Genomic DNA, 27,555 nt, shown 5'->3' with positions numbered 1-27,555 from the left:
TGTGTTTTTTTGAGAAACTTTATATTATTGAGAATAAGATGAGTAAAAAATCAACAAACAATGAAAACTTGAACAATAAACGCAACACTGCCAAGACAGTACCTTTGCATGATGATGCAACAAAGAAAGATGAGGATGGTGTTGCTACACATAATGAAGTTCTTAAAGACGCCAAAGAAGTTGTGTTTCGGTATTTTGGAAGAAGCTTGAGTCAAAATGCCAAATGCTCGAAGCCTTCCAGTAGAGCTCTTGGTACTTACTAAACAAATAAGACCTGTATACACTAGGCTATACAGTGTATAGTTATATTGTCTTTTTGAGTTTTTGTACTTTATTTTCTGTGAATCTTGCCAGTGCATACTCTTAATTTTATTATGTATTTATTAAAATGCTGAAATATATCAAGAATTTTTGATCAAGAAATTTTTCTAACATTTTGCAAATTACTCCATGATTGCTTTTTTAAGCTGTATTTAAATCATTATGTTTTGTTTAGATTATTATCACGTGAAGCGTGATGGGAGCTTGCCTTATTATCAGCAACAACAGAGTAAACCTGAGCAGGGCCGCTTGATAAGAAAACCCTCTACCTCAAACTCTCAGCAGAAGACAACACATGCTCAGGGTTACCACACTTTGCCGTCAAGACCTTCTTTGAACGAACTTACTAGCACATCTAAGACATCTTTTCTCTCTGAACTAGTTGAGCAAAATCAGGCTCAATGTCAATCAGAAAGGGATGTTCGACCTTCACAGAATCTTTCCGGAGAACATGTAGGACATTCGCAACCAACTGATAATATGATATTATTTCAACTGATAGACTCTCATCCTGACAGTGTGGATGGATCATCATTTGCATCAGTATGTAATATTAACAATCGGGTGATTGTAGTAAACAGATTAAACAAGAACACCACTCATATTATTGTAGCTACTAGTTTCTTAAAATTTCTATTATTTTGTTGCTCTGCAACTGCAGATAGTATCCATTTTCTGATTGGTATCTTTTTTACAGATTACAAAACTTTTTTCTGTTCTGATTGGTGGAGAAAGTCTTTTTTTTTTATAAGTTGTCGCATTTACCATTTAGCTATGTTAACTGAAAATGGCAACCACATTGTCATCCATTTAACTCATGCATTCTTGAAAACCTAACTGATAAGCTTACTTGCATTGTATGTTATAGGTTTTTTGTTGTATATATTCACCAATTCTATTAATATTCAAATGTCATTGGAAATTTCAAGTGATGCAATTGTCTGCATTGTTGCCATTGTCTTACTTGCAGAAGCCAGTTGCAAGAAGCCCTGAAGGTGAAAGGCATTTGAGAACCGAGAGCTTCAGTATGGCTGTGTCATCTTCGGAATCTGTAATTAGTTTCATTGAAAGCAGAAAAACAGCTCGAAGGGTAAATTATGCTTTTATGCTAGAGTAGATAGCCTATGGAAAATGCCTGAAGAAGATCCCTTTTCAATATAGTTTGGCAAGGAGGACTTTAAAGTAATAAACTGCATATATTTACTCGTTTTTTCAGGTTTAATTTCACACTTGCAACGTTTTTATTGGAATGTGATTATATTTTCTTAAAAGTTTTTGCCAAACAACATTGTTATTTCCAAAGTTGTGGAATTTTACTTATAATACTCAACTCTAGACTTATTTTTTCATTTTATAGAAATCTTCTGCTGGTGCTGAAACGCATCAAACTGACCACAAAGAATCAGTTCGAAAACTTTCACTGAAAGACTCGGACACATCCAGAAAATCTTCAAGGTAAAACTTGACATTAGTCATAAAACAATGTAAGATAAGTGGCTGTTCAGGTTGAAACGAAAGTTACTGTGACATAGAAAAGAGTAGAGTATTCAAGATCGTGACACGCTGCTAAATGAGTTTGTGAATTTTCGAAAGTCCATGTTCTTGACATTTGACGACATAGCTTTAGATTTCTGAAGTTGCAAGTGAAATGAGACAATTGATGAGCTTGGTTCAGTGTTTGCAGTATAACATCAACTATGGTCAAACTATAAAAACAACTTGAAACTTATACTGGCAACCAGACCAGTTGAAGTTTGAGTTTACACAATATGGTTTACTGTACTGTATTGTCATATATCTAAGAATTTTTGTTCAGTGTTGATAGAGCGATCCTTTGGCTCTGTGTCAATGCGTTTTGTGCAAATTCATAAAGCGACGAAACGTAATCTTCAATTGGAAACCAGGCCTTTCCAACATCGCGTGAATGTATTCAATCATTGGAGTTTTGTGTTTTTGATGGCATTGTCCTACGTTAAAACAGAGACCTTTCTACATTTAATTTCCAACACAATTAACAACGCTATGTTTCAATACGGTTGGTGAATTCTGTTGGGGTTTGAGAGAACATGCCAAGTTGTAATGTGTATTGTGTAATATGGAACAGCTGCTCACAACGTGCTAAAATACTTGAATGATTTCACGCTGCATTGCTTGCCTCTGCTGCAATTTACAGCGTCAAAAGTTACACGAATTTATCAGTGCTCATTTTTTTGCTTGTTTGCAATGAGATTTTTTGCATTTAGCAATTCGTTTTGTTATATCTGTAACTCAACTACAAACGCCAATGGTGAGATTTACTTGTGTCCAAGCAAATAAAGATTTTTCTCATTTGTTTAACTTTGTATAAAAAGTTTAAATTTGGCTACGCATGGCATTAGTGGTTTTTGCATGTCAGTAGGTCAACTTTGCAGTTCAACTGAAGGGCATTGCAATTAGCGTACTATTGTTACATTAAGGATGGGTCGTTGGTTTCACATGCGTGCATTTGTAGTCACGTGATCAAACATTCGCCTGAATAAATGTGTTAAGTGCACTAAATTCAATGTTTGTTTCCGTCGCTTCAACGACGTTTTTTTGCAGACACTTGGCCACAGTTTAGTTTGTTTACTTGTTATGGTGAAATCTTGTAATTCGCAGCAGCTGTTTGTTCGTTTTCTGCAACTGGGGTCGTCTTGATGGTGGAGCAAGCTGAACAGGAAACCACTTTTCTTCTATTCTCTGTCGCTTAGTTTGGAATACTTTACTTATTTTTCCTTTTTTTAAAAGATTGTAAGCGCTGCACGCTTTGTTGAAAGAAACGCAACAGAGCACTAAGTTAAGGACGAATATTGCAATACTGCATTTAAATATGTAAACTTATTTTGGTCTCAGTTTTGGCCCAGTTCTCATTTTGGCCCAAATTCAGTTTTGGCTCAAACTCAACTCTAAATCTTTGAGTTTTGCCAAAGATGATGACATGTGAACCGGAATGTTTAATTCGGCATGGCATTTGTAATTGCTCAGATTAGTTTTATTTACCCACTTCGATTGCCTCTTTCTACTAATCGGTTGAGCGTCTGTCAAACAAGTTTTTTCAAAATATGTCGATTTGCGTTTTTACAATTTTTTCAAAATTTATTCTGAATGCTTGCAAACCTGTATAAATCGATAAGTCTTCAAAGAATATGGTTCAAGGCTAGCCAGTTTAAATGTTAATGTCCTTTTATGCGGTCGAAGACTTCTCATGCATTTTTAACAGCTAAACGAAATTGCTTAAATTATTTTAAAACAAAATTACTTACTTCAAACAAAAACAAAGAAGTTTGCGTGGAAACCCAGTCGAAACAGTTTCATTGACTAGTTGCGGCCTAATGTTTTGGTTCACCTTATTGCATGTACTGGTTATAATATATAACGCTCTGATGAATGTGTTGCTTGCAATTTTGAAATTGATTCAACATTTAAAGTATCAACACAAAATTGGTCAGCATCTTATTTTGCTTGAAAACTTCATGTTTCTTGCGAGCGTTGACAGTTTTTAGTTCGCATAAATTACAAGACACAATTGTTGTGGCGTAACAACTAAGCTAATCTACTAAGAAGGTTTCTTGGCGATTAGTTACACAACGCATCAGCCGTGCTTGCTTGTCTGGTTGTGGCACCAGATTCTTGGAATTCACACGTGTGGGTGATAGTACAAAACGCACGATTAATGCAAATTATTGTATCATTGCAACAAAATTGCACCACTCGTCTGTCCTTGGGCTGAGGAATTGGCTGGCCTACTATATGACGTTTTTTTTCAAAAGCAAACGTTTGTTATTTCAGCAGTACGCTAATTACCATCGGCATAGAACTGGACGTTTTGTTCAGAATCTTCTTTGTATTCATTAAAGTTTAACCCATAAATCATGTGGTAAAATTTTGCTGCCAAATATACGACATTAGCGCACGACGCAATCACGCAAGAGCTATAACAGTTGAAATGTTCTTATTACTGCGGTACATACATTAGTACGTAGCTTGTGTATTTACCTTAAAATAAATTTCTTTGCACTCCACTGTTTTCAGCAAATATCTGCTTTCTGGCTTGATGAGGGTCATATACTAAACTTAGATTAGTGGTTTGAGGGAGGTTTCATTATACTCAGTGTGGGATATTTGAACATACTTGTAGAGTTGTCTTGTCTCTTTATGGCTACATTGGCTAGTGACCAGTCTATATTTTGTGAACCCAAGCATAAGGTTTCAAAATTGTGAATAGAAAATCAGCTTGTACGTATGTCCTGGTGTCGTCAGTATCCCAGACAGCAAAATCTGTCATTTTTACATTGGTTCACGTTCAACATTTTCAAATAATGCCGAACTGCTTATAATAATTTTACCTGAGACGAAAGAAGAGATGAATGTTTTCAACTCTTACGGCTTTTACATCGCATCGATATATCCCTCCGCGCATTGCCCTAACATTACTCGCATTTGATCACATTCAAATCGTGATGTCTCATGAAATTATTGTGCAAATTTATTATAGTAAATTATTTCACTGTTTATTCAAAACAAAGAAATTCAGTTTGTGCCAAACAAAAGACAAATCTTGACACATTTGTTCATGGCTTTGGGCATTTTTAAAGAGTAGTGATCGCCCAAAGCTTGTCCGTTTATTTACGGGCAAGTTTTGGGCAACTACTACTTTAAAAATGCCAAAAAATTTATTTTTCTAAAAATTTAAAAAATATTTGGCAACACTTTTACACTCCGCTTGTCAGATATCCAGCCGAGTTGGCGATTCCTATACTATGAATCTCTGCTTTGATCGTTGAAAATGCATTGAAGTCTCCTCAGTACTATCTTTGTATAATCTCATTTTCTAAACTGATTCGTCATGTTAGCTGATCGAATTCTCCTATTACCGAGGTATGTTTGTTTATTGAGTGGAAACCCCGGTTTATGTTAACGGGATATTACAATTCCTAAAGCTCTAAAATCTAAATTAATAGCAAGTGGCCACTCAAAATCACTTGGCCATTGTCTATTCCAAGTCTGAAAGCTTGTTGCTGTCAAGAGCGACTATGACTCAGATGAAAAATCACCAATTGTTGGCTTTTGTTTATATAATCTACGTGTACTTCTAGAAGTTTAAGATAACAAAAGCTAACGTTGGAGAGTTTGGAAAAGCGCAAGCCAATTTCAAAACATTGGAATCGCACCTGTCACTAATTTTGGTTTGAGGTAGCAAACATAAGTTTGAGACAAGGCAAGAGTTAGAATTTTTTTGTGATCATTTATTGGTTTGATGTTGGTTCAACGTCCAACAAATCAATTTTGTGATCAATCGCACAAACTTCGAAGACGAATGCGTAGCAATTTCAAATCAATGCGTCCCCGTCAAAACACAGTCTGAAAATGACGTTGCTGGCGAGTACTGACCAGACTCTTCGCTACGGCTCGTTGCACTTTCTTTATTGCACTTTGCAGCATACAGTTTGGAAGTGCGGCAATCATGCAGCTTGCACCAAAGAGAGCTGACTTCCCTTCCCGGAAAAAGGAAATTGTGTTTTTAGTTTGCAAACTTCACAGGTTGCGAAACTTCGTCTTGTTTACAGGAAGTTTAGTGTAAGGTCAATGGTGGACTTGTCACATCGCTGATTCGCTGAATCATTAGCATATTTTGTAATTGTTGCAAGCTCAAATAATCTTGCCCGTTGTTTAATTCCGCTGGTGCAAGGTTACTGTATCTCTTGTTTATACGAGTATTTCTTTTTTCTTCTTTTCTATTGATGCTCTACGTTGTTGCAAGCTCCAACACCCGTTAGTTATATCAATCGCGTTTTAAAAATTGAATTTCTTTGACATTTTATTGTTATTTCTGGTTAAACAGTCGTTACAGTTTTCCTTACAGACAAGCCTCAATGTTTCATAATGTAACTTAAAACGCAAAAGTTACGACCATGACTTGGTTTGAAAGACAATTTTCATTTCACAATGCTTCGTTTCTGCTTCGTTGCCTGTGCATCATGTCTCCATTGTGTTTGTACGAACAGTAGTGAATTTAACGGCGTGATCACAAGTGTCCAGCTGGTCTAACAGTAAACGGGGAAGTCCAATTGCGTTCACCAGAAGACAAAGGGTCGCTTCACCCACTACACGATATTCGCGTGTAACAGGCGCCTGCTGCTTGGAGACCAGGATGACTCAGGTTGAGCCAAAAAGCAGTTGATTTATCGCTTTTTGAGGTTGAATCACATATTCTTATGCTTTTGTTTTCTTACACGCTTATTGAGATCTATTTTTAGAAGAAAAAAGACCTTTTCTTCCTAACGCGAATTAATTAATTCGAGAAGGAAGTGTTTACGTTAAGGTGAATTTTGTACGATTTACCATGATTTATGTCGACGAAAACGTTGCAACAATCAAGATTGATCGCCAACTATCAGTAAATCCGTCATTTGATACGATACACATTGACAGGAAGTATCAGGCTCCAGTTGCCTTCAATTGCCGCTCGATTGCTTATAAGTACAACAAGGAGATAAAACAATGCGTGGGCGCAAGTGGTTTGATGGACAATGAAATAACCAGAAAACTGTTCTTACGACAATCACAGTACTTTAATTCGATTGCATTGTCCGTTGTCGATGTAGAAACCGAAATAAAGCGGTTCGTTGAAATTGAGACTGTTCTCAAGTGGTAACTAAGCTTAGTTTTGTCTTCGTCTACCACAGATGTCCTAGAATTGTATCGTGTTTCTTACGGTGGAGGACATTCTTGTATAACACAACGCTAAGTAAATATACGGAATCATTTCCAATAAGACGCTGGCGTCACAAAAACTACGATATGTTCCGTTGAACGATCAAGTTACATAACTTGGGTAGCGTAACCTTTTTATGACACGAACTTTTTTCTTGCAATCAATTTAATAGCTAAATTCGAAGCACAAGCACTGCTGTTAGCCTGTGTTACAGTCTTTTTGATCAGGCAGTTTTCATCGAATACTCATCTCATCAAACGCTACCACCCTACGAGGTTAAACATTATTTTTATTGACCCGAAATGTTGGCTTGTTGTTTGCATGCTCTGAAGAGGATATTTAGTGTTGTGTTATGTTTTGATTAATTCAATGATTGCTCAGTTGTCATGATAATATATTTCAATGACTTTTTAGACCTTTGATATCAGTTACAATGTTTTTATATCAGGCTTGATGAACACTTTAAACTGCACACCGTAAGTGTTGTTTCTTAAAAACACAGGTTTCAACATTGGGGTCGTTATTGCACTCTTCCTCTTAGCAGCATCAAAGTGTTATGTTTTGCTATCCGCAGTATTGGGGTTAAAGGTCCCCATATACAAGGCAACCAAGACAAAGGCTTATAACCTTATGCCAGCAGTTCATGTAGCCATTTGATTGAAGGCGCAAGCCTATGTTTTTTGTGGTTTTCTGTACACAGCGATGTCAGCTGGAGCTGCAAAGCCACGATAGGCTAATATTGCCGAGGTAAAGGTCATTTGTTGAGCGTTTAATGACTCATATTGGTTTTGTTCGCCCAACGTTGGGAGATGCGACCTTCCCGAGCACTTGCAGCTACTCGGCTCGCAACGAACTCTTGTGTTTACAAATACAGAGTAGTTCAAATATAGAAGCTGCGCAATCACCGTTTCACGATAAGTAGTCAAGTGTTCTTGACTTGAATGGTTGACTCACGTGTTCTTCCAGTCCCACACGGTTGAAACCTCCTCAGCGTTTACCCACAGATTGCAGAATTGTTGGTTTTACATCATAAAGCGTTGAGTTTATGTACAAAGGGAACGCTTTTGATTTGAGGTTGTTTTTAGTGATGTTCGTCTTATCCATTTACAACTACAATGTAGTAAATCATAGAGATGGGGCTTGGTATTATTTACAAGGTGCAGTGAGATTAATGAAAACTTTCCATGATGAAAGGTTTATTTTAAATATGGGAGAACAACTGTCCGATTACTGTTTTTGAACACGATACATCTGAAAGCGAAGCTCATCTCTTAAATAAACAGTGCAGGAGGTCATTTTATGTCAGCAAGCAATCTTATACCACAGGATTTCTGTGTTTTTTATGTTGAAGGAACATTGTCGGACATCAATCTAAATTTTAAATGATATTGCTTTGCAAGAAACGATTGCTGAATGCAGCTTTCGTGGCATTGACTTTTTCCCGCGCAAAATTCATCGCGCTCTTTGCTACATCCTTTATGGCGCAATAGTGAATGGGCGTCACGCTTCTTGTCCACTTGTGACGTCACATACATAACAATGCTCGCCTCGAGCAAGTTGGGGCTTGCCTTTCTTCTTTGGTTGCCATCTGTGACGGTGCTTCTGTTTTGACAACAGGCGCGTGTCCGTTTATTGTGGTGCACATATCACATTACTAAATTGTCATATTTTTCAACTTATTATATTAATGGCTTTACACCTATGGGGTAGTATGTAAAGGTACTTTCTGGGGAAAGAGCATCATTGGGACTTTTAAAAGTGAACGTGCGGTGTGCTCCAGCCACGCAACAAGTTTCATAATGTATATTTTTAGCTCCATGATGTTTTATTTGAAATCTAATTCAGAAACAAAAACATCACACTGAATCATTTCTTGTAATTTTTACAATGATAATATACTTCTCTTTTGTACTTTAACGGCCGATACAACCCACACTTGCTGTGTGTTAATGCTCCGTGTCTTGCTGATTAATAGGACTTTTCATCGAAATTGCCGTCACAAACGTGCTCTTTAAATGACCACTCAAACACAACTTCATCCCCATTTCTATTGTTTGCTTTCCACTCTCATCCACAGTGACGTCATCGTATCGATTCAAGTTGTGATAATGTTTTTTCTTTGCGGAATTAAAACAACGGGTTTGTTGTTGGTTACTGGCTGGCAGTCGGGGGGTCAAACAATTATTTTGCGGCTCGCGTCTTTTGACCCTTGAAGAGTCAGCATTCGTGGTCAAAGTTATACGTATCAATGGCCTCGTTTTTATTTTATTGCAATAGATTTTTTAAACTTTTTTGAAATTTTATCTTCAACTCACTAGGCATATGTGTTTTCTTGATCAATTTCAGTATTAATTTTTTAAATATTTTGTGATGTATCTTGACCGTAGAAATCATTTAGTTTTAGTAGAACGTGATTTGCGATAAGCGCAATAGACCCTGGTTTGTCTGAGAAAGTTATTTTTCATGTGGCACAAGTAAAGCATTCAATGCAGTTCAGTTTCAGTTTTTCCCGAGGAAATCAAGAGCAATGTTATTTTTAACTTCAAGTGGAAATGCTTTGTTAGAGAATATTTTGTCCATCCCTGATTTTTCCAAAATTGGATTGTTGTGAAAGTGATTTTTTTTAGCCACTAAACTTTTAAAAGATTAAGCTAGAAATTGAATTCAGATGAAAACTTAGTTCTTGTTTTGTAATCCACCTTTCAAAAATAACGATTTAATAAAACGTTGTTTTATCATGCACGGGGCGTTTGTCAGCAGCTTGGAAAATTTCCGCTTTTTTCTCACCACGCCAGAGAAGTGTGGATTTCTTTTTTTAACCGCGTGCCTTCGCTTTGTTGTCACTTTCTACAACCAGCCATGCTCGAGAGCGAACGCAGATCTTCGGCAGCTGAGGTTGAGTCAGCATAGGAATGGAGTTGGTTCGCTGTTACATAATAAACTGATAGTTTCTGACAGTGTGCCAGATCCTTTTGCTTCTGCGGTTTTGAGTTGACAGGCGACACGCGTCCGCTGTTCAATCGGATGCGAAACGCATCAAGACTTGCAGCTGATGACTTTTTCGAATGCCGCATTGCTGTTTGTGCAGCAAGTCAGCACGTTGTTCATTGAAAAAAAGGACGAGCTGGTTTCAATCCGACTTACAATAATCGATTTAATTGCAATTTAAAGGTTTGTGGTACATCTCATGAAGACAGATAAGATTAACCGCAGCGCTGCTGTTTATAGTTTGCAGTCAGATACCTTATCGTAAACCGCTGGTAAATGTCAGAGTTTCAGTTGCCATCATTGGCAGTTATTAACCGGATAGATATTAAACCCCAGATTTTACAAAACCTTTGACAGTTCGTTGCGATGCGGGCATGCACAACACGCATTGGTTAGGTAGATGACAAGATTTTTCATGTAGGACATATGTCCAGATTTTATTAAAAAAAGTGATGAAGTTATTTTGTGCCACTTTTATTCGTTCTACTACAATTTGTGTATCTTAATTAGTGATGCATTTAGAACAAAGAGCAGGTTGGTTAATACTACTTCTAGTTACATATTTGCATGAGTGCAGAAATAGCGTAAATGGGGAGCAAGCCTATTTTAAATTTAATAAATTTTTAACAATATAGATTGTAGTGTTTTTAGTAATGTGTATAAGCTCTTGCAGTTTAAGTTGTAAATGTTAGTTGCAAGCTATGAAATGGATTTCTCGCTGAGGTATATTTTTACATTGTGTGATGATGATGTTTATTTTTGAAGGTGTAAATTGTGATGAGTTCATTTGAAAACGCTTGACATCTGCAACAAGCTATTAGCAATTTTAATTCAGTGAAGTATGTTTTCCCTCTTTCACAGCTGTATGTTGCAACATCGTTCATATCTCCCGCCTTTTCCAATTCCGCTTGCATCAGAATCTCACTGAGAGCCGCGCGCGGGCGTGTGTACGCCACGTAAACAACATGACGTCAGTGCACAACATTACGCATTTTTTTCAAGATTATTTTAATCATTTTCCGAGGTTAACAAACTGTGGTAAATAGCTTTTCACGACTTTTTCAAAACAACAGTTTAATTTAAAGGTTTGTATAACCATTTGAGTGCTACTTTGTTGATAAACCAATTATTAGTCAGAAGTTTACGCGATTTGCATCGAAGTTTTTCTGAAGTTTACCGTTTAACCAATTCTGTTGCCCATATTGTAGGCTACAAGGGGTTTCTTCTACAAAAACAGGTGATCGATGGCGTGCAAAAACTTAGTGTTGATCAAAAAATATTTTCCCTTGTTTGACAAGCTTACAAAATTCATAGAGCAAATAAAGTGAGGTTCGATTGCGATTTAAGTCAAAATTATCTACGTTCCGCGTCATTTTAGTAAAGTTGAACTTACGTTGATTCAGCGGCACATGATTCAAACAAGCCAAATTTTTGCAACACGAAATTCATCTATACTTGTTACAACAAACGGACCAAAATGCGTGAATGGTTTGCAAGGTTTTGCTCATCTGCTGCATATCTGTTTGTTTACGTTTTGGCGATAAATATAGATTTGTTAGCTGTGATTTATTCACAGCAGTCATACTAAGTGTTGCATAATGCAGAGTTTTGTGAAAAAATCGCATAAACTGTTGTTGCAAAATCTTTCTATGTTCCATTTGCTTTTCATACGTTTTTTTGCATTTTTCGTGAATATTAAATTAAGAAATGTAGTGCATCAAGGTAGCATCCATTTTGTTTTATGTGTATATCCATTTTCGTATTTTATTTTTAGCTGTTCAGACTTTTTTTCTGGCAAATTTTCAAAATAATTCCCTGAATTGAAACTTTTCAAATTTTGAGTAAAATGTTTCTGCAGCATTCTAACTCAAGATGATTCGGAAAAAAGTCTTACAGTTTTTTTATTGACTTTTTACATTGAAAGCATTCAACATAATTTTGTCTTCGCAGCTTACATCGGCGAGGCTCTTCCTGTCGAGCGGAGGAAGTATTTGCTCTTCAGGTCCCGGATCATAAAGAAGAAGCAAATCATCACGTGGACAAGAAACCAAGTTTCGGTGACAAACTGAAGAAAACATTTATGCCTTCATCTTCAAACAAGTGCGTGACATTTTTGTTTCTGAGTGATATAATCTACGATCGTGACAACCTTGCATTAAAATGTTGAGCGGTGATTAAATAAAATATGGAAGTTTCAGGATGACACTTCTTATGGGTGGCATCATCCCTGGACAAAGTCAAAGTTACATTTCTTTATGTTATTATTGCAGCAACTGCTACAAAGCTGATGTTCTTTTGCTGAAGTCATTTTATGTGGTTTTCAATGTCTCATTAATGTAACAACTTTACTTTTGGTTTGAACTTATGGTTATCATAAAATTTAGTTGCTTCGTGATTCACGTGCCATAACTGATGCAACGACGTTTTTTTTCATGGCAATCCGACCGTTTTCATCAATGTTTGTTAATATGAAACGTATGTCTTTGATTGTGAGTTCTTGTCACGTGTGAACTCTGGCCCTGTCAATCACCCCATCTCTGTTGTTGCGCAACACCGGAGCGACGGTTTGAATGGCAGGAAATCGGCACAACTTGCTGCAATGCTGGCTTGGGCCATTTCTTTAAGTATTCACAGCAACACGGATGCAAAGCGCCACCTGGTTTGGTCGCTGCAGTTAGCGCACCTATGGCTGCAATCAGAAGACAGCTGATGTTGAATCGATGTGTAAATCATAATCAATTTTAATACAAGGAACTGATCGATTAAAACCTGGTGAGCGACTTGATCAAAGTCCGTTTAGCAATCTATCAGATCGGCAATGCGTCGTGTCATCAACAAAAACGTTAGTTGATTTCTTGTGACGTGGGAGGTGGTTACAAGCATTTGAAAGTAGACAAATCACCGCCTTCTGTCGCTGGTGCTTGGCTTCAACTTCGGTTTGTTGTTTAAAAAAATGTTTTCTTTAATATTAATTTGAACAAGAGTAGAGCACTTATGTTGTCAGCTGAATAGTTTTTCACATCTGGTAATAAAACTATGAGTAGTAGTAGTCCAGTTTTAATCCGGTGATGTCCCCGTTACCGAGGGTGGCCGGATTTTTTATACATACGACACGGTTTTTATTTCATAGAAGACGTTTCTTCTATATTTTCAGGAGAAAAATTAAGATGAAAAAAGCGCGGGAACTAACCAAAATGGACAAACCGTTTGAAAGTTCGAGCAAAAGCAGACATGACGACCAACGAATAGTTCCTTCCCCTGCAGCAACAACGCTAAGTTCTTCAGAAGCTGCATCCAGGTAGGCTTGGCGCGTAAAAAATTATTTTAATTCTGGAGCGATAATTTTTATCTTAAAAAAGTTGGGTCAGGGTGACATCTGTTTCGGTGTAGTCTGCCGTCGTCATCTTTTAGCCCTCTGGCGCCCATGTGTATCATTTTACCACTGCAGATTGACGATGTCAGTCAGTTTAGCGCTATAGTCTGCGGAAGTATTTTGTAGTAATTCAGATTCATGGCATTCTCCGTCCATTATGAAGGTTTAACGCGAATGAGATGTGGCCATTTATAATTTGAAAGTTGATTTAAATATCCATCAAGTGGCACTTGTCGTTCTCCGTGCACATACATATACAATACGTTGACGTATTCGTAAAGTGATCTTGCCAATAATATATTTAAACAACTTTTTTTTTGTTTACAGAAGACGTGTTATGTGTCCTTTGCTAAGATCTGTTTGTGTAAATATCACTTTGAAAAAGTTTTTTTCTTATTATTTGCTTCCCTTTGCAGATCGGACGAACACCGAGCACATTCTTCCAATCGATCAACAACAACCTCCTGCTCTGCTGGTAAAGAAGTTTCCAGGTGACCATTGTTGTTGCCTGTGTTTTGTGTTCATCAAGTTAATGAACCGTTTTGTTCGCCACTCATGTCATCAAAATTATCTGCCCGTCAATTAATTATTATTCAAACGTTTATCTGAATATTTTTGTGTTTATTGTTCTTAATTTGAAATCTCGTTTCCTTTGCCACAGATCATCGTCATCGAAGCACAAAACGACATTACCCCGCGATCGGAGTTCCTCTCCTCCCAAGAGCAAACCTCCAGTCACTCCTAAGCTCCTCCTTCGTTCAATTTCGTTGCGAAATAAATCCTCTCCAAAGGTAATTTTTGTTGAACCGCAAACCACAGGGTCTGCTTTTCATGAAACACTGAATGTTTACCATCGAATATACACTTCTTATTGTATTACAGCCGAAGCGTCCGGCTCCCCCACTGTTTGGTTCAACAAACGCCCTGTCCCCGGACTCAGCCGCGCTTTCGGTGGGGTAAGTAGAAACGATCGCAGTTTACCAGCCATAGGGCATTTTTTCTCGTAGAAGTTTTCATTCTAGCCAAGGTTTCTTGCCCTCAAAATCAAACATCATTTTTTTCATCTAGTGGTCGATTGGAAAGAAACAAGTCCGGAAGCTTGCCACATTCAATGAGGTACGGAGTCGGACAGACAGTTCCTCCTGCAATAAAGGGAAGACGATACTCCGAAGACTTCCATGAAAGGTAGCGAAATTCACCGTTCTTCATTATGAATACCGGCTTTGAACTCGAAAGAGATTGGGTCTTTTGTAAAAACTACTTGTGATAGCCAATTCATTGTAGTTCAGTCTGGTTTGCAAATAACCTTTTTTTAACTTTTCCGTTAGTCCTCCACCAGCTCAAGACCCGTCCGTCCCACTGCATCTCGTCTTGAACAAAAAATCCAAGCGACCTAGCAAGTTCAAACGGCTGTTTCTCCGCTGGAGGAAGAGACACGTTTCAGAATCCTCTAACGGCTCCTCCAGATCTCATTCTGTTCCTTCGATTCCTGCGGCCGTTGATCAAGAAAAAGAATTCCTAGGTTGGTACAGCGCTGTTGGTGATTCGTAGAAATACTTCACACGTTTCAATTCTAAAGATAGATTTCGTCATGAAAAAAATATAAAAAATAAAAAATATCACACTTCAAAAAGTAAGCAATGTGAAAAAACAATTTATTTCGAGTAAATTTTTTTAATATAAAGTTTGTATGATTGAAAATAGTGCTCGTATACTCCCAGTCTATCTAGTGTTTATGGACGCCTTTTTTTGATTTCCCAATTCTTATTTAACAGATTTCCGCAGGCCCAGTATTCGTGCAGCAATCCCTGCACGGTGTGAAGGTGTCATGTTATTTCCTGTTTGATCATGTTTGTTTTGTTGCAGAAGAAGGCGACGAAGCAATGGACCCTACAGGAGGAGATCAACCACAAACTGAACCTGAGGAAGACAAATTAGCCAGCTCTGGTGAAGAAGTAAGACGGAATGCGATAGATCTTAAAACTGTTCCAAGTAGTTTCACAAAAAAATGTTTGACACTTGTCCAAAACTATTAAAAAAGCAGTACAGCGTTGTTGATTTTTTCTCTTTTGACTGTATCTAATTTCTGCAGTCTGGAGTTTATCACCACCGGGGGTCGCTGTCGTTCTCATACGGTGACTTGGATGGCTTGAGTTTGCCAGAAAAGCAGAAGATCTACGATGAAATTGCTGAAACTCTGCAGAGAGTGTCCTTGAAGTATAAAAGATTTATTCAAAGACGGTAAGGATGTCAAAAGCTTAACCACACGTTGCTGTTGCAAAGACTCCTTATTCCGTATGTGATGCGCACGTCATAGTGAGTCTGACTTGTTGAGAGCATGTCAGCAATTTCTGTAAATTTCTTTGTTTCTAACAATAATATAAACGTGGCAAACAGTTACTCTGCAATGCCAGGAAATACTTTCCACATTGATTTCACTTTGTTCATCGGTCGTGCTATCTAGCTACCAAATGATATTGGCTTGCAAAAGGTTAACAGGAAATAGATGCTGCGTCACAATTATCAACTTTGTTATTTCTGCTTTACGTCTGTTCCATCTATGATGCTTTTCGTGACAACGGTTAATCGCCTGCAAAGGCAAAACGTCGATAGAGATCTACTGCCTTATTGTATTTTTTGTCGACTTCAACTGTGAACTTGGAAAATTTGTGATTTGGTCATCGTTCTGACGTAAGAATAATGAAGTCGACTCGGAATAAGTTTCATTAAATTTTAATGACGTATCTCATAGTCACGTGATTACATAGTGCATAATGCAAGGCGATAAACCGCAGTTTGTCGAAAGATTCACGTTACTGAAATGTGCAGATAATTTTCTCAATATGTTTGACCACCTCGAAAAAATATCAACTTAGACAGCAAATCAACCGTTTTTCTACATTGATTCAAGTTAAAAGCGGTTGATTTGCTGTCTGGGAATAAGTCAGAAACGACAAGGTCTGCTAAGGTCTGGGCAATGGATAACTTTGAAAGTTTCATTGTACGACAGGCATCGCCATTTTTACCGTTTGTGGGGGCGGTGCTATAAATCGATATTTTTTGTTTTCCTAATTTTACCATCTGGACTCTCTGCGCTTGGCCTTGTTCATTATTTATAATTCTAGACGTTTACGTTACTGCCGAGTCAGGACTTGCCCCATGATGTTATACAAAGTCGCTGGGGTTAGTTTCTTCAATTGCAGATTGCAAATAGCTATTGCTTCGTGAATGAAAGAAATCGCGTGCTTTTTGCAGAATTAATTTTTTCAATCATTTTGCATTTGTTCAACGTAATTAAAGTGCAGTTTTTACGTGAACGCATGCGCCTATGTCGCAATATGAGAATTGTCATCTGAATGGTATCCAATTAGATAAGAAGATTGCGCAATCGTTTGTTGTTATTATTGTTGAAATTTTGCACGATGCAAAACAGTCATTATTGTCCACTTGCGTATTGTGCCAGCGTATTTACAGCAGAGATATTTCACTTCAATAGTTCTTGCAATATATGCCCAATCAGAATGGACGAAAACAAGCATTATTGTCGAAAACGATGGGTTATATAACAGTTCGTAAACACGGCTGATTTCAAAATGGCTGTCCAAGCGTCAATATACATCATGATTACGACTGTTGTTGATTGGCGTAGCTTCGCTTCCAGGAGATGGAAAAAGATGCGCGTTGCATCACTATCAGTTTTCTTAGCACGATTCATCCATTACACCGAAGCATGTTTTTCTGAGGAAGCAAAAATTCGTTTCCGCCTCAATGTAATGCTCAATTGCGTCGAGTGCTCTCTTTTGTGTGCGGCGCTTATAATCCTCATGTCAATTGCAGCATGTGACGTTTGTTTCGATTGGAGAAAGTGCTTTCTCTTGAGCTTATTGAAAAACAACTCAGTTCCACCATCCGTGGACGTTGTCACAATGTACATAAGTAGCGGTCATTTCAAAGTCATGGTCAGAATCATTGCGTATCGATTTATTATGCATGCGTCTTTGTGTTGTCCACTGCGACTGACCATTCACAGAACAGATAAACAATTGCGTCGTGCCGTGTGTACAGAACTTGAGGACAACAACGCATTTGCCAAAAGAAGAGATCGACTATTTAAGGCTGGTTTTTTGTGACCAAGCATTCAGTTACAATTGCGCACTCTTGCTAGCAGTTTCAGTTTCAATTGTTGGCAGTAGTTCAGCAGAAAGAGAGCTGGCTTAACTTTGTGTTGAATTTGAAAGAATAAAAATGGGTTTACGAAAGTTGTGCACCAAATGGCGGACCTTGTTCAAACTACGGTAATGGACGTTGAGCGTCGTAGTTGTGCGTTTGTCATCGTCGTTGTGTTGTAGATGAGGTAATCAACTTTTGGTATAGTTTGTCAAGCTTACTACATCACCAGAATGTTTTCGCAACACTAGCGACTTTTACATGCTTTTCGTGAATTTGATCTGAATGTAGGATGTGTTTAGCCTCTCGTTGAAGACCATAGCCTATACAATATACATAATAATGTAGCCTACGCCAAGTCTTTCCAAAGTTTGAAACGTCATTCCAAAGGCATTGTTGCTACGATAAGAATTATGCTGTAGCTTGGTCGAAACTCAATTCAGCAACCGAAGTTATCTTTTTCAGATCATCTCATCACAGCAGAAAACAAGCCACGCCTGACTCGTCGCTTTCATCGCAAGAATTTCGACGATTGGCAAAGGTAGGCAATCATTCAACTTGGTTCATGGCTTCTACTTCCTGAAAATGACTTTATCCATTGTGCGGTATTAATCCAGTAGTTAAGAATAGTTTTTCATAAAAGCTAGCTGATTCCCACAGCCAAAGCATACGGTAGCAAATGCGTTTAATCAAATTTTGAAATTAAAATTTTCTGATTGCAAGCCTTTGCCATGTGGCAGTAAATATTCGTTGACATACGTGTTGTACAACTGCAGACCTGAAACATTGCTGTAAACACTATTTGCAGAATCGAATCAATACCTTGCTGTATAATTGGATATCATTAATGTATTAATAATTTTCGTGCAGCTATCAGTGAGTTGCGTGCCGGTCTGAAATTGCAGCGCTTCCAGTTTTTGAACCACGTGCATAAAGTGGCCTTAGTTCTATTGATCGATGCTCTACCGAACTTGCTCCACCAATGGCTACAAGGTCGTTTATGTTGACGCCATCTTCTTTCCACAGGAATCACCATCGGATTCAGTATCTTGCCAGACTTCAAGTTCCTCCACTAAAGGTCCAGTTCATTCCACTAAAAAGTCATTTCGAAAATACAAGAATGACCGTCAGCCTGCCCTTACTGCCTTCTACAACATGCGCGACCAAGGAAAAGCCGCCGATTCACATCTCGACAAAATGCCAAGGTTAGATTAAGTCGTATTTTTACAGGAAACAACTCTACGAATTTAAGAAATCACAAATTATAGCAAAAAAGTATCGAAATTACGACTTTTTCCAGAAATAAGATGCAGCAGTAAATACTTAACACATTACGGCAGAGCCAAGGATGGCAACAGTGAAAACGGACTAAAAAGTTATAATTACCCATGTTTCTTGCCGATGCAATCATCAGATGCAATGCAGATCAAATAGAAATCAATTAGAATTTCTATATTAACAAGTGGTGATGATGACAATTTTCTCACTAAGTTTATGCTACACCACAGACCCTTGCCCACTCGCCGCCACATACGTCACGCAGCAACAGGATCACTGGACTCACCGTTCGCCACCGAAAGACATGTTCGTTCCCGTTCTGACGGAATTTCAAACTTGAACGTTCCCCCACATGTTTCAACGGCAGAAGACACGAAAGATTGTATGGACGGTCCTCAGCCAACTGTCCCCACAAAGCCAACCGGCACTGGCGACTGGGAAGCACAAGACGAATGCACCGAGACTGACTGCGCTGTACGAAGTTTCCATCCCCGGACTCACGCCGTTTTGGACACGACCGCTCTTTATGAATCGCTATCCTCTTCCCATCATGGAAGTGACGTAGACGTTCCCTCATATCGCTCCTCGGTGAGTCAGCACTTTATTTCGTGTTTCATCAAATGGCAGTTTGATAATGCAAGTAACTGAGTTCGAGACAACACCTATGCTTGCTATAACGTAGTTGCATTCACCACAGATGCCTTCTGCTGGACATGTCTTAATGGGGTTTCGTCCTTCAACGAGCAAAATGCCAGATGAAGGTGAGTGGCCCTTCAGTCTCGTATTGTGTAAATTCTGAAGTCGATTTATCACAGTTCAATGGGTGCAAATTAAAATAGCCTACTGGAGTGTTGGAACAGTTCCGTAATTATTCATTCTTCCGCTGCGGAAGATGTAATTTCTAGCTCTCCATGGTCATCGTCCTCGTTTCGTTGCTTTCATCACATTTTGTTGCAACAGACGAATCGAGTCCAGAACCTATAGACGAAGACAAACTGGTCTATCTACTGGTACAAGCCTTGTGCGACCGAGGAGATGAGTACATCCGAAAGATTGATGTAAGTGAACTGTCCTGCACCGCCGGTTTCTCGGTTCGATATTTGTTAGGTTGACAGCAAGGACCTGTCAGGAAATAGTCCAGGAGAAAATCGTTTTTTTTTATCGTAAAATAAGTTGCGCCGACAAAGAAATCAGTACCTTTTTAATTAAACTCATTTGAAATGCTTAATCGGCTGCTGTCAAACTTTATTGCAGTAGAGCTCTAATCGGATATTGTTGTAGTTTGAATATTACTTGGATGATTGTCCAACTGACACTGTGGTGTTTCGGAGCAGATGCCGAACGGTCTTCCACTGGAGCCCGTGTTCCGTTCCTCGATGATGCGCTACATGAGCCGCGTCACTTACCACCACTTCGAACATTTCGCCAAACGATTTTGTCAAAATGTCAAGGAACTTGCGGAAACGTCAGCCACCAGACACTCCGAAGTCTTCCCAGTAAGTAAAACTACCTCGTAGTGTATGTGAACTCAGTTGCTGCAGCGCGTAAAATGACCAAGTTGGTTGCTTCATCAGGTTTCATTTAAATAATTAAACATCAGCGCAAATGCGCATGCTGTGTGGCAGATCTATGACATGACTTGCGTTTCCTAAAGGCAGAACATGGCAATCAATGGCATATTGATTTGTCATTAATCCAAAATCTGAGCTTGCTAACTGGTAATCGCTTGCAGGTGGTCATGGTGTTCAGCATGACTGAGCTGATCGTGAACATGGCTCGTTCTGACGCCACGCAAAGTGCGGTCAACCGTGTCCTTACGCTCTCTTCTCAATTACTCTCCAACATTGTGCAAAACCAAGGAAATAACTGGGTAAGTGAAGCAGTTTTGTAGTGAATTGTTACTGCACAATTCTTGGCTGTCGTGTCATTGTCAAACTTACATTGGTTTCATTGCAGGGCGCAGTATTGGCTCAGCTACAAAGCACAGAAGTTGAGTTGGCCGACGAAGAGGTTGATTAACTAACTATGGTATGTGAGTTTTGTTTTAACTTGTGATTGCCCACCTGCCAGTGAGACTGGCTCTTTGACACTGGTTCAACTTGCCTAGATGTCGTCGTCTTGCGACAATGAAACTATGTAAAGACACTTTTCTACTGGGGAACGACAGTAGTTTTACTGACTTACCTTTAGTAAAAGTGACCTTCCGTTTTGCAGAAAAATCGCCAACCAGCACATTCTTGCGAGTGAAATTTTATTTAACCCGTGCCTTTGCGGTTTATGCAATGCTAAAGCTTCACATTTATTGAAAAAAATCTTCTTGTTTCAGGTGTCCATCATTCCTTCAATTGCTGCTTCTGCCACAGAAGCTGGTACTTCGCTGTGTTGATTGTGACGCGTTCATGTGATGACATTGTCGTGCAATTACCTTTTATTGCATTTGATGCTGTTATTATTTAATCCACTGTTTTCTATGACAGAGTATATTTATGAAAATGCCAGTTTTAACTTTTTAATGTACTTTTCACTCTTGAGCCATGATTGCTCCAGGTCAATTTGTTGGCGCTGTTTCGCGATACCATGCTTTTTTTTCTTAGTTTGATACTTTATTTATCGATGTTCTTTTCTTTGTTACTTTCTTTACATTTGTGAATATCAGTGAAAATAGAGTCTAAATCAACTGAAACTGTTTTTCCACGTACTTCGTTTTTTCGTCACCATCGCAACGTAAAATTCTGGAGTTTACGATTCAAGGTTTTTCATGAATCTTTATCGTCCCCTTAAAATTTGTTTTGGTCATTCCAAAGTAGTTCCGCTAGTTCTTCAACTTGTAAAAGTAGACTGAATGTTGCAGTTTTCTTGTATGTTGTAGTACCAACTATTAGCTTGCTACTTTAGTGTTCCATGCATTCTAAGTTTGTTCGATTTGTAGCAAGATTAATGTCGGGAACTTTGATGTCCGACGGATTATATTTTGATTGTGTGTTTAATTCCTTTATGTACGCACGACGGTGGGAACGTGTTATTTCTTGGACAAAACAATTGTGTGTTTTACCGTAGTATGTTTGCCCCATCGGTGTTATTCACAATTTTGGTACTTGTTGTCTGTTACCACTCCAGGAGCTTGATTGATAAGCAGTTGCCTGTATTTGTTACCGCAGCTTGATTTAAAATTATTAAAATCAAACCGATCGGGTAATCATGACTTCCAAGTTCCGGATTTTTATTAATGTGTCTCTCCTGAAAGAATAGACGCACGAACTGGTAGAAATGAATGGGATATGTTTTGTATTTTACCTATAAATGAATCTCTCTTTGTAGTTTTAAGTTATTTCTCTTTGAGCTTTGTAATTTCTTACAAGTTTCCTACATTCTTAGGCGATGGTCAGTAATTAAAATTATTGCCCGTCAGGGATTGTCATGTTTTGTTTTTTTTATTTCGGACTCGAAACGGTTGCTCCTGCTGACTGTTTAATCCTTCCAAGGAGAGTTGTTGCACTGTGTAAAATACCTTTTGCATTGTTAAATAAATTATCAAGTATTGAACGTCCATTGTTAATAGAGTGAACGGCCGGTGACCGATTACCAAAGTGAGCTGTTAACAAACAAGCAGAAAGAAGCCAGCTTGTTCTATGAAAAACGCCAAATTTAATTTTAATCAAATCAATAAAACGCAAAAATTCTTGGGATGAAAACAAGTGAAATCTTTGTGAAGATCAATAATAACTTATGTTCGCATGGTTTATGTTCACCCCAATAGCTTTTGGGGTGTGCGCTTGGCCAACGCCTTTTAAGGACTGCTCTCCATTTAGCGGCACCCAGTGAATGGGTAATTTACAGACAAACAAGCGGAAACTTCACCAATCTCGGTAAATATTTTTCCTGACTGGGCCATTTCGTTTCCTTGATGTAACAGAGAACCCAATCAATTCTTAAGCTTAGATTGGCCAAGGGAACGTTCAAATATTACGTAACGCCTTCGAGGGGGAGGGGGGGGGTTTATGCAAAGCGTTACGTTAGCGTCACATCGGGGGGGAGGGGGTTCAAGCAAAACGTTACGTAACGCTTTCGAGTACGGAATGGTAGTTTTTTGTGCTGAATTCGTAGTGAAAAAGCGTTACATGGGGGAGGGGGGATTGAAAAAAGCGTTACGTTGGCGTTACATGGGGGGGGGTCAAAAATTCAGAAAAAAAGCGTTACGTAATATTTGAACGTTCCCCAATATAATTTACTTATCACGAATTTAAAAGTTGTTGTACAGACCCTTTGAAACTTCTTCACAGACCTCAGTTTGAGAACCACTGCTATGCGAAGCGGCTAGGAATAAGCTTTTTCAGTCCGATAATAAAGATTTAGTTTCCCTCTATCCATCAATCATGTTCAAACCACAATGTTGTTCAACATGGGTGGTTTAAAACTATTAATTACTGTATCTCGATAAAGCATATTGTACAACTTAATTCAACAGTGCACCAAGCGGAAATGAAGGTAATTACTGTTCGTTTAAGATAACACAAGATATCAAACAAGCAACAACTATTTTATAAATAGATCAAACACAGAATTTGGCAAAAAGTCCATGCAGGTATTGGGACCAATGGTCTGGTCAGAGGTTTCAAGTAGGCTAAAAAACTTATTTCATTGTTTCAAAAAACAGATCAAAACGTTAATTTTACAAAGCTACAGTACATCGTAAGTGGTATGTTATGGAAACCAACTTGCCAGTTTCATATTTATGCAATAGGCCTACAACATGTTCAGTCGGCGGAAACTGGATTAATCTCTGCTTGCTTCTTGGAATTTTGTGTTTAGGCCTACGTTATCTTAAATATCTTTTTTTTTGGTGCGTATGTTGAAGCGCGGGAACGTTTTATTCTATTTTTCTCTTGTAAGCTTATTTTAAATGGCAAAATCGTCATTTCCGTAGGGTGGCAATTGACTAGTAGACCGTATGGTCGTCTCCCTGTCGGTATGGGAACTTGTGTAACTTTTGCATTGTGTATATTAATTGCATATTTCAAACATGTTCCTGACAAATACAACATTAATTGAATGTGAAAACAACGTTGTCGTGGGTTATGTTGACGTAAGCATTTCGACGCGTGCCGATCTATTTTTTTCAAAAACCACTTGTAAATATCGAAGTGACATTGCCATTTCTCCTCACCATTGCAGAACTGCAGTTGCTCTGAACAACGAGTTTGCAGATTTCACGGTTCGTAAGTGATGTGCAACAAAGCGGGAAACTGTGGCGCCGTTTCTGTTCAAAACCGAAATAATTGTGAGCGGCTGAATTGGCTTTGAACATGACGACCAATCAACATGCGTTTTCCCTCTGGTTTGCTGTTTCAATTAGAAGTCCAACCACAGAATGAACAAAATTAACGAAGAAGCAATATTACTGTTCGAGAAGATATCCATTGAGACCTGGTGATGCTCGAAGCGGAATTTCTTTAGTTGAGCGTTGATTCATGAAAGACAGCTTAAAATACAAAAACGATAATCTCTACAAGAAAGCTAAGAAACAATTTTTTGTTTCTTTGGAACTGCTTTAGTCGTGCACTTGACCTTCCTGGCAGTTGAGTTACCTACAATTGGGACCTATACAAGGGGTTATACGTCTCTGGAAAAATGTCACTTTTGTATTATTATTTAACCTTGAATTACTGACTGAAATCACAAGGCGAAACTGACTGACTGCCATCTACAAGGCACCAAATGGAACGCATGGTATAGCAACGCTGAACGAAGCTACACTCAACTGGCTCTCCACCACCTGCCCTGAAATTTGATCTAGTCTCAAACGAAAGAAGAAGAACTGACTGAAATGACTATTCATTGAAACGTGGAAACCCTTTCGCCATGCTTCACAAAGTTTTGATACTTAGATCTATATAGAGATTCAATAATTCGTTTCAACTAGACTAGAACATAGAACAAATACATGAATATTATTAATGAATTGTTGAAATCAATACCTTTTCTTAGAAAAATCGTTGCGTTTCCTTCGGCAATATCCGCATTTGCTAGCCAACAAAATCGTTGCTACTGACATTAAATCAACGTCGATAGATATCAGCTGGAACAATCCACCAAGACAAAGCTGACAGGTGTCAGGTATTACTGAGTACTACAGCCGCCGAATCTCTTTGTCAAATCTTCGATTCGCGACTGGTTTATCTTAGCTTTGTTCCTTTGCAGACTATTTGAATTCACCAAACACAGTGCACTGAGGAAAGCAGAGTGGCCACGTTCAACATAACTAACAGCTGGTCAGCTTCACTTACTGTCCGGTAAGTTTTCCACTTTAGCTAGGAAAAGTCGTTTTACGATCGTTTCAACGTCGCTAGACGTACGAGCGGCAACATAGCTAGCTGGCATGCACTCGCCTGGCTTTTTAGCCAAAAGTTTTCTTGTGCATTTTCAATTACTGCGTTTAATGCAGAGCTTATGTATCAAAAAAATCACAAAATCTTTCCAGAAACCCATTTTAATAGGAAGTACGACCCGATATAGCTCAAAGTTATATGTCTGGTTAATTGAAAACAACTTAACGATATTGACAAACACAGTCTTGTAATACATTAGTTTGGATTCACAGTGCACAAAATAAACGTAATATGTGTCCAGACAACACCCGAAAAGCAAGAAATCCCCATGCACGCATAAAATGAACATCAACAAGTATGTAAAAATTATTTAATAAATGTGAACATCAGTGTCAGTAGTTTGGTGATAAGGGTTCGTCCGGTTGTTGAACAAACGCCATATGCCGCAGTTCACAATGAAGAGAAAGAAGATTAGATAAAATGGAAACTTTCATGCACAAAACGTTCTTTGGGCTTTCAGTATCATTGTGTTACTGGGAATATGTTGTATCATGGCGATATCAAAGCGTAAAGACTTTAACGGCTCACAGAACAGGAAATAGGTTGGGTAGAAAGCAGCACGTATGGAACGATTGGCGTTTGACACACGAAGGAGCGAGTGAGCCTTTGTTAAAGAATCATGTGATTCAGCGAGTGAGAAAATTTTTAAATTACAAAAACGACGATTGAAGCTTTCTATTGCCAATCAACGTGAGCACTGCACAATCGATCCATCACTTAAAGCGCAACATTCCAATAAGCCTTAGTGCAAATTTAGAAATTCACTCAAAATCACTACCTAGCAATTTACTAGTTGAGCAGAACGAGCACCTGGCACAGTTGCAATGCATGGCGTCCTCCGAAGCTATTGTGCGCTTTCGTCCAATAAACCGCGCTTTGTAATTCAAACCAAATCGTCCTGTTCCGTGCTTCAACCGCAAAATTACACCAAACTGCACTGAAGCGTTGCAGTTACTATAAAGTTCAATAAGCATGTTCAGTACAATTCGACCAAGCCAGCAAATCAGTCTAGTCTGCGGAAGTTGAATCAATCCGAAAAAGACTGGTTTGCTGGTTGAAGGCCATTTAACTGGACAGACAGCATATTGGTAAATTATGACAGGATTTACTTTGAAACGTGAACATCGATGATTTGAACAAACACAATATTTGGCCATCATATTACTGGTCTTTAAGCATGCATCAATACATGTCTCAAGCACAATCGAAAATAAAAGTAATATTCTTTGGCATTTCATGAGGTGCATTATGTTGAAACACAATCACCCAAAGAAGGTTAGCACCACAACACTTTCTACCACTCCGTTCGCTGGTGTATGCAAAAAGTTTTGAGTTTGCAAATACAGTAATTGATAGCATCATCAACACAAAGACATTTTTGCCCGAAAATGTGGAAAAATCAACTCCTATATCAAACAATTTTCCACTGAAGTCCGACAAAAATTTTCCATTAAGCGATATTGACTGTCGCACAGCTGTCTGCAGTAATTGTGTCACGTTACTGACTCCAGGTTAATTAATAGCATGGATGGAGCACTGGGGCAGCTGCAATGCAGGCTACATGCTTGCTTACATTTGCCAAATAAAGCTTAAATGCGAAGAAAACGCGAGTTCGTGGGAGCAATGAACTGTTAGCCCATCTGTGTGAACTGCGCCACAAGCAAACGAAACCAAACAACATTGCATTTATCGTGATGAAACATGGTGCAACAATTACACAACCTTGCATTGTGCAATGTAAATTCTAAGTTCTACATGTGTTTGGCAAGGCCAGATCACTAGATGTATAACGTAACGGCTTCGTATTTTTGTTTCTTCCGTCATAATAAAAGCAGTGATGTAGCTTAGTTACGTTTTGTTATGGTTGTACTGAGTTAAATGTCTCTATTTTCCGCCAAAATTGAATTCGGATGGTAATTAATGTCGGAATGGCCCGTTTCGGTGAGTCCGATCCCTTAACGGGGGATTTTTTCAATTTTTTTTTTTAATTATCGGGTACCGTAGCCTAATTATCATTGCCGTTTTAGGGTTAGGGGTTAGGAGTTAGGGTTAGGGGTTAGAGGTTAGGAACTCACCGAATAGTAGCAGACCCAATTAATCTAGCTGGGACAGATGTCAATAAAGCAATTGCATTAAGTGAAGTCCCTTTTATCTACAACTTGTTGCCAATACCCAATGTTCATTCTACGTTGCTGCGATAACCAGTCGGTAAAAAAATACGAAAACATGTGATGGGTTTTTGAATATATACAACTTCAATGGATAGAGATGGACGAACATCTGATATCACAGGATAGCTGGAGTACACC

General features: G+C 38.5%; 1 protein-coding gene across 2 annotated transcripts; it reads left to right on the top strand.

The window, feature by feature from the left end:
- On the top strand, nucleotides 1-22,390 carry LOC145779820 (uncharacterized). Of its 2 annotated transcripts, XM_082591469.1 has the most exons (22): nucleotides 1-252; nucleotides 497-864; nucleotides 1,292-1,411; nucleotides 1,679-1,776; nucleotides 11,993-12,142; nucleotides 13,197-13,340; nucleotides 13,832-13,906; nucleotides 14,077-14,206; nucleotides 14,298-14,371; nucleotides 14,484-14,600; nucleotides 14,744-14,937; nucleotides 15,282-15,370; nucleotides 15,508-15,656; nucleotides 18,048-18,123; nucleotides 18,609-18,787; nucleotides 19,091-19,448; nucleotides 19,558-19,621; nucleotides 19,821-19,918; nucleotides 20,195-20,356; nucleotides 20,593-20,730; nucleotides 20,817-20,888; nucleotides 21,187-22,390. In XM_082591469.1, exons 1-21 carry the CDS (start codon nucleotides 39-41, stop codon nucleotides 20,877-20,879), a joined length of 3,060 nt encoding a protein of 1,019 aa, XP_082447595.1. In that variant the 5' UTR covers nucleotides 1-38; the 3' UTR covers nucleotides 20,880-20,888; nucleotides 21,187-22,390. The 2 variants fall into 2 exon arrangements, with proteins under 2 accessions (XP_082447595.1, XP_082447596.1); XM_082591470.1 differs by lacking the exons at nucleotides 1-252; nucleotides 497-864; nucleotides 1,292-1,411; nucleotides 1,679-1,776 and adding an exon at nucleotides 10,685-10,765.
- Nucleotides 22,391-27,555: the final 5,165 nt, after the last annotated feature.

The sequence above is a fragment of the Aplidium turbinatum genome, chromosome 11, assembly GCF_918807975.1.
Source record: "Aplidium turbinatum chromosome 11, kaAplTurb1.1, whole genome shotgun sequence".
NCBI lineage: Eukaryota > Metazoa > Chordata > Ascidiacea > Aplousobranchia > Polyclinidae > Aplidium > Aplidium turbinatum.
Note: the sequence above shows the minus strand (reverse complement) of the source record. Positions and strands in the feature narration are given on the sequence as shown.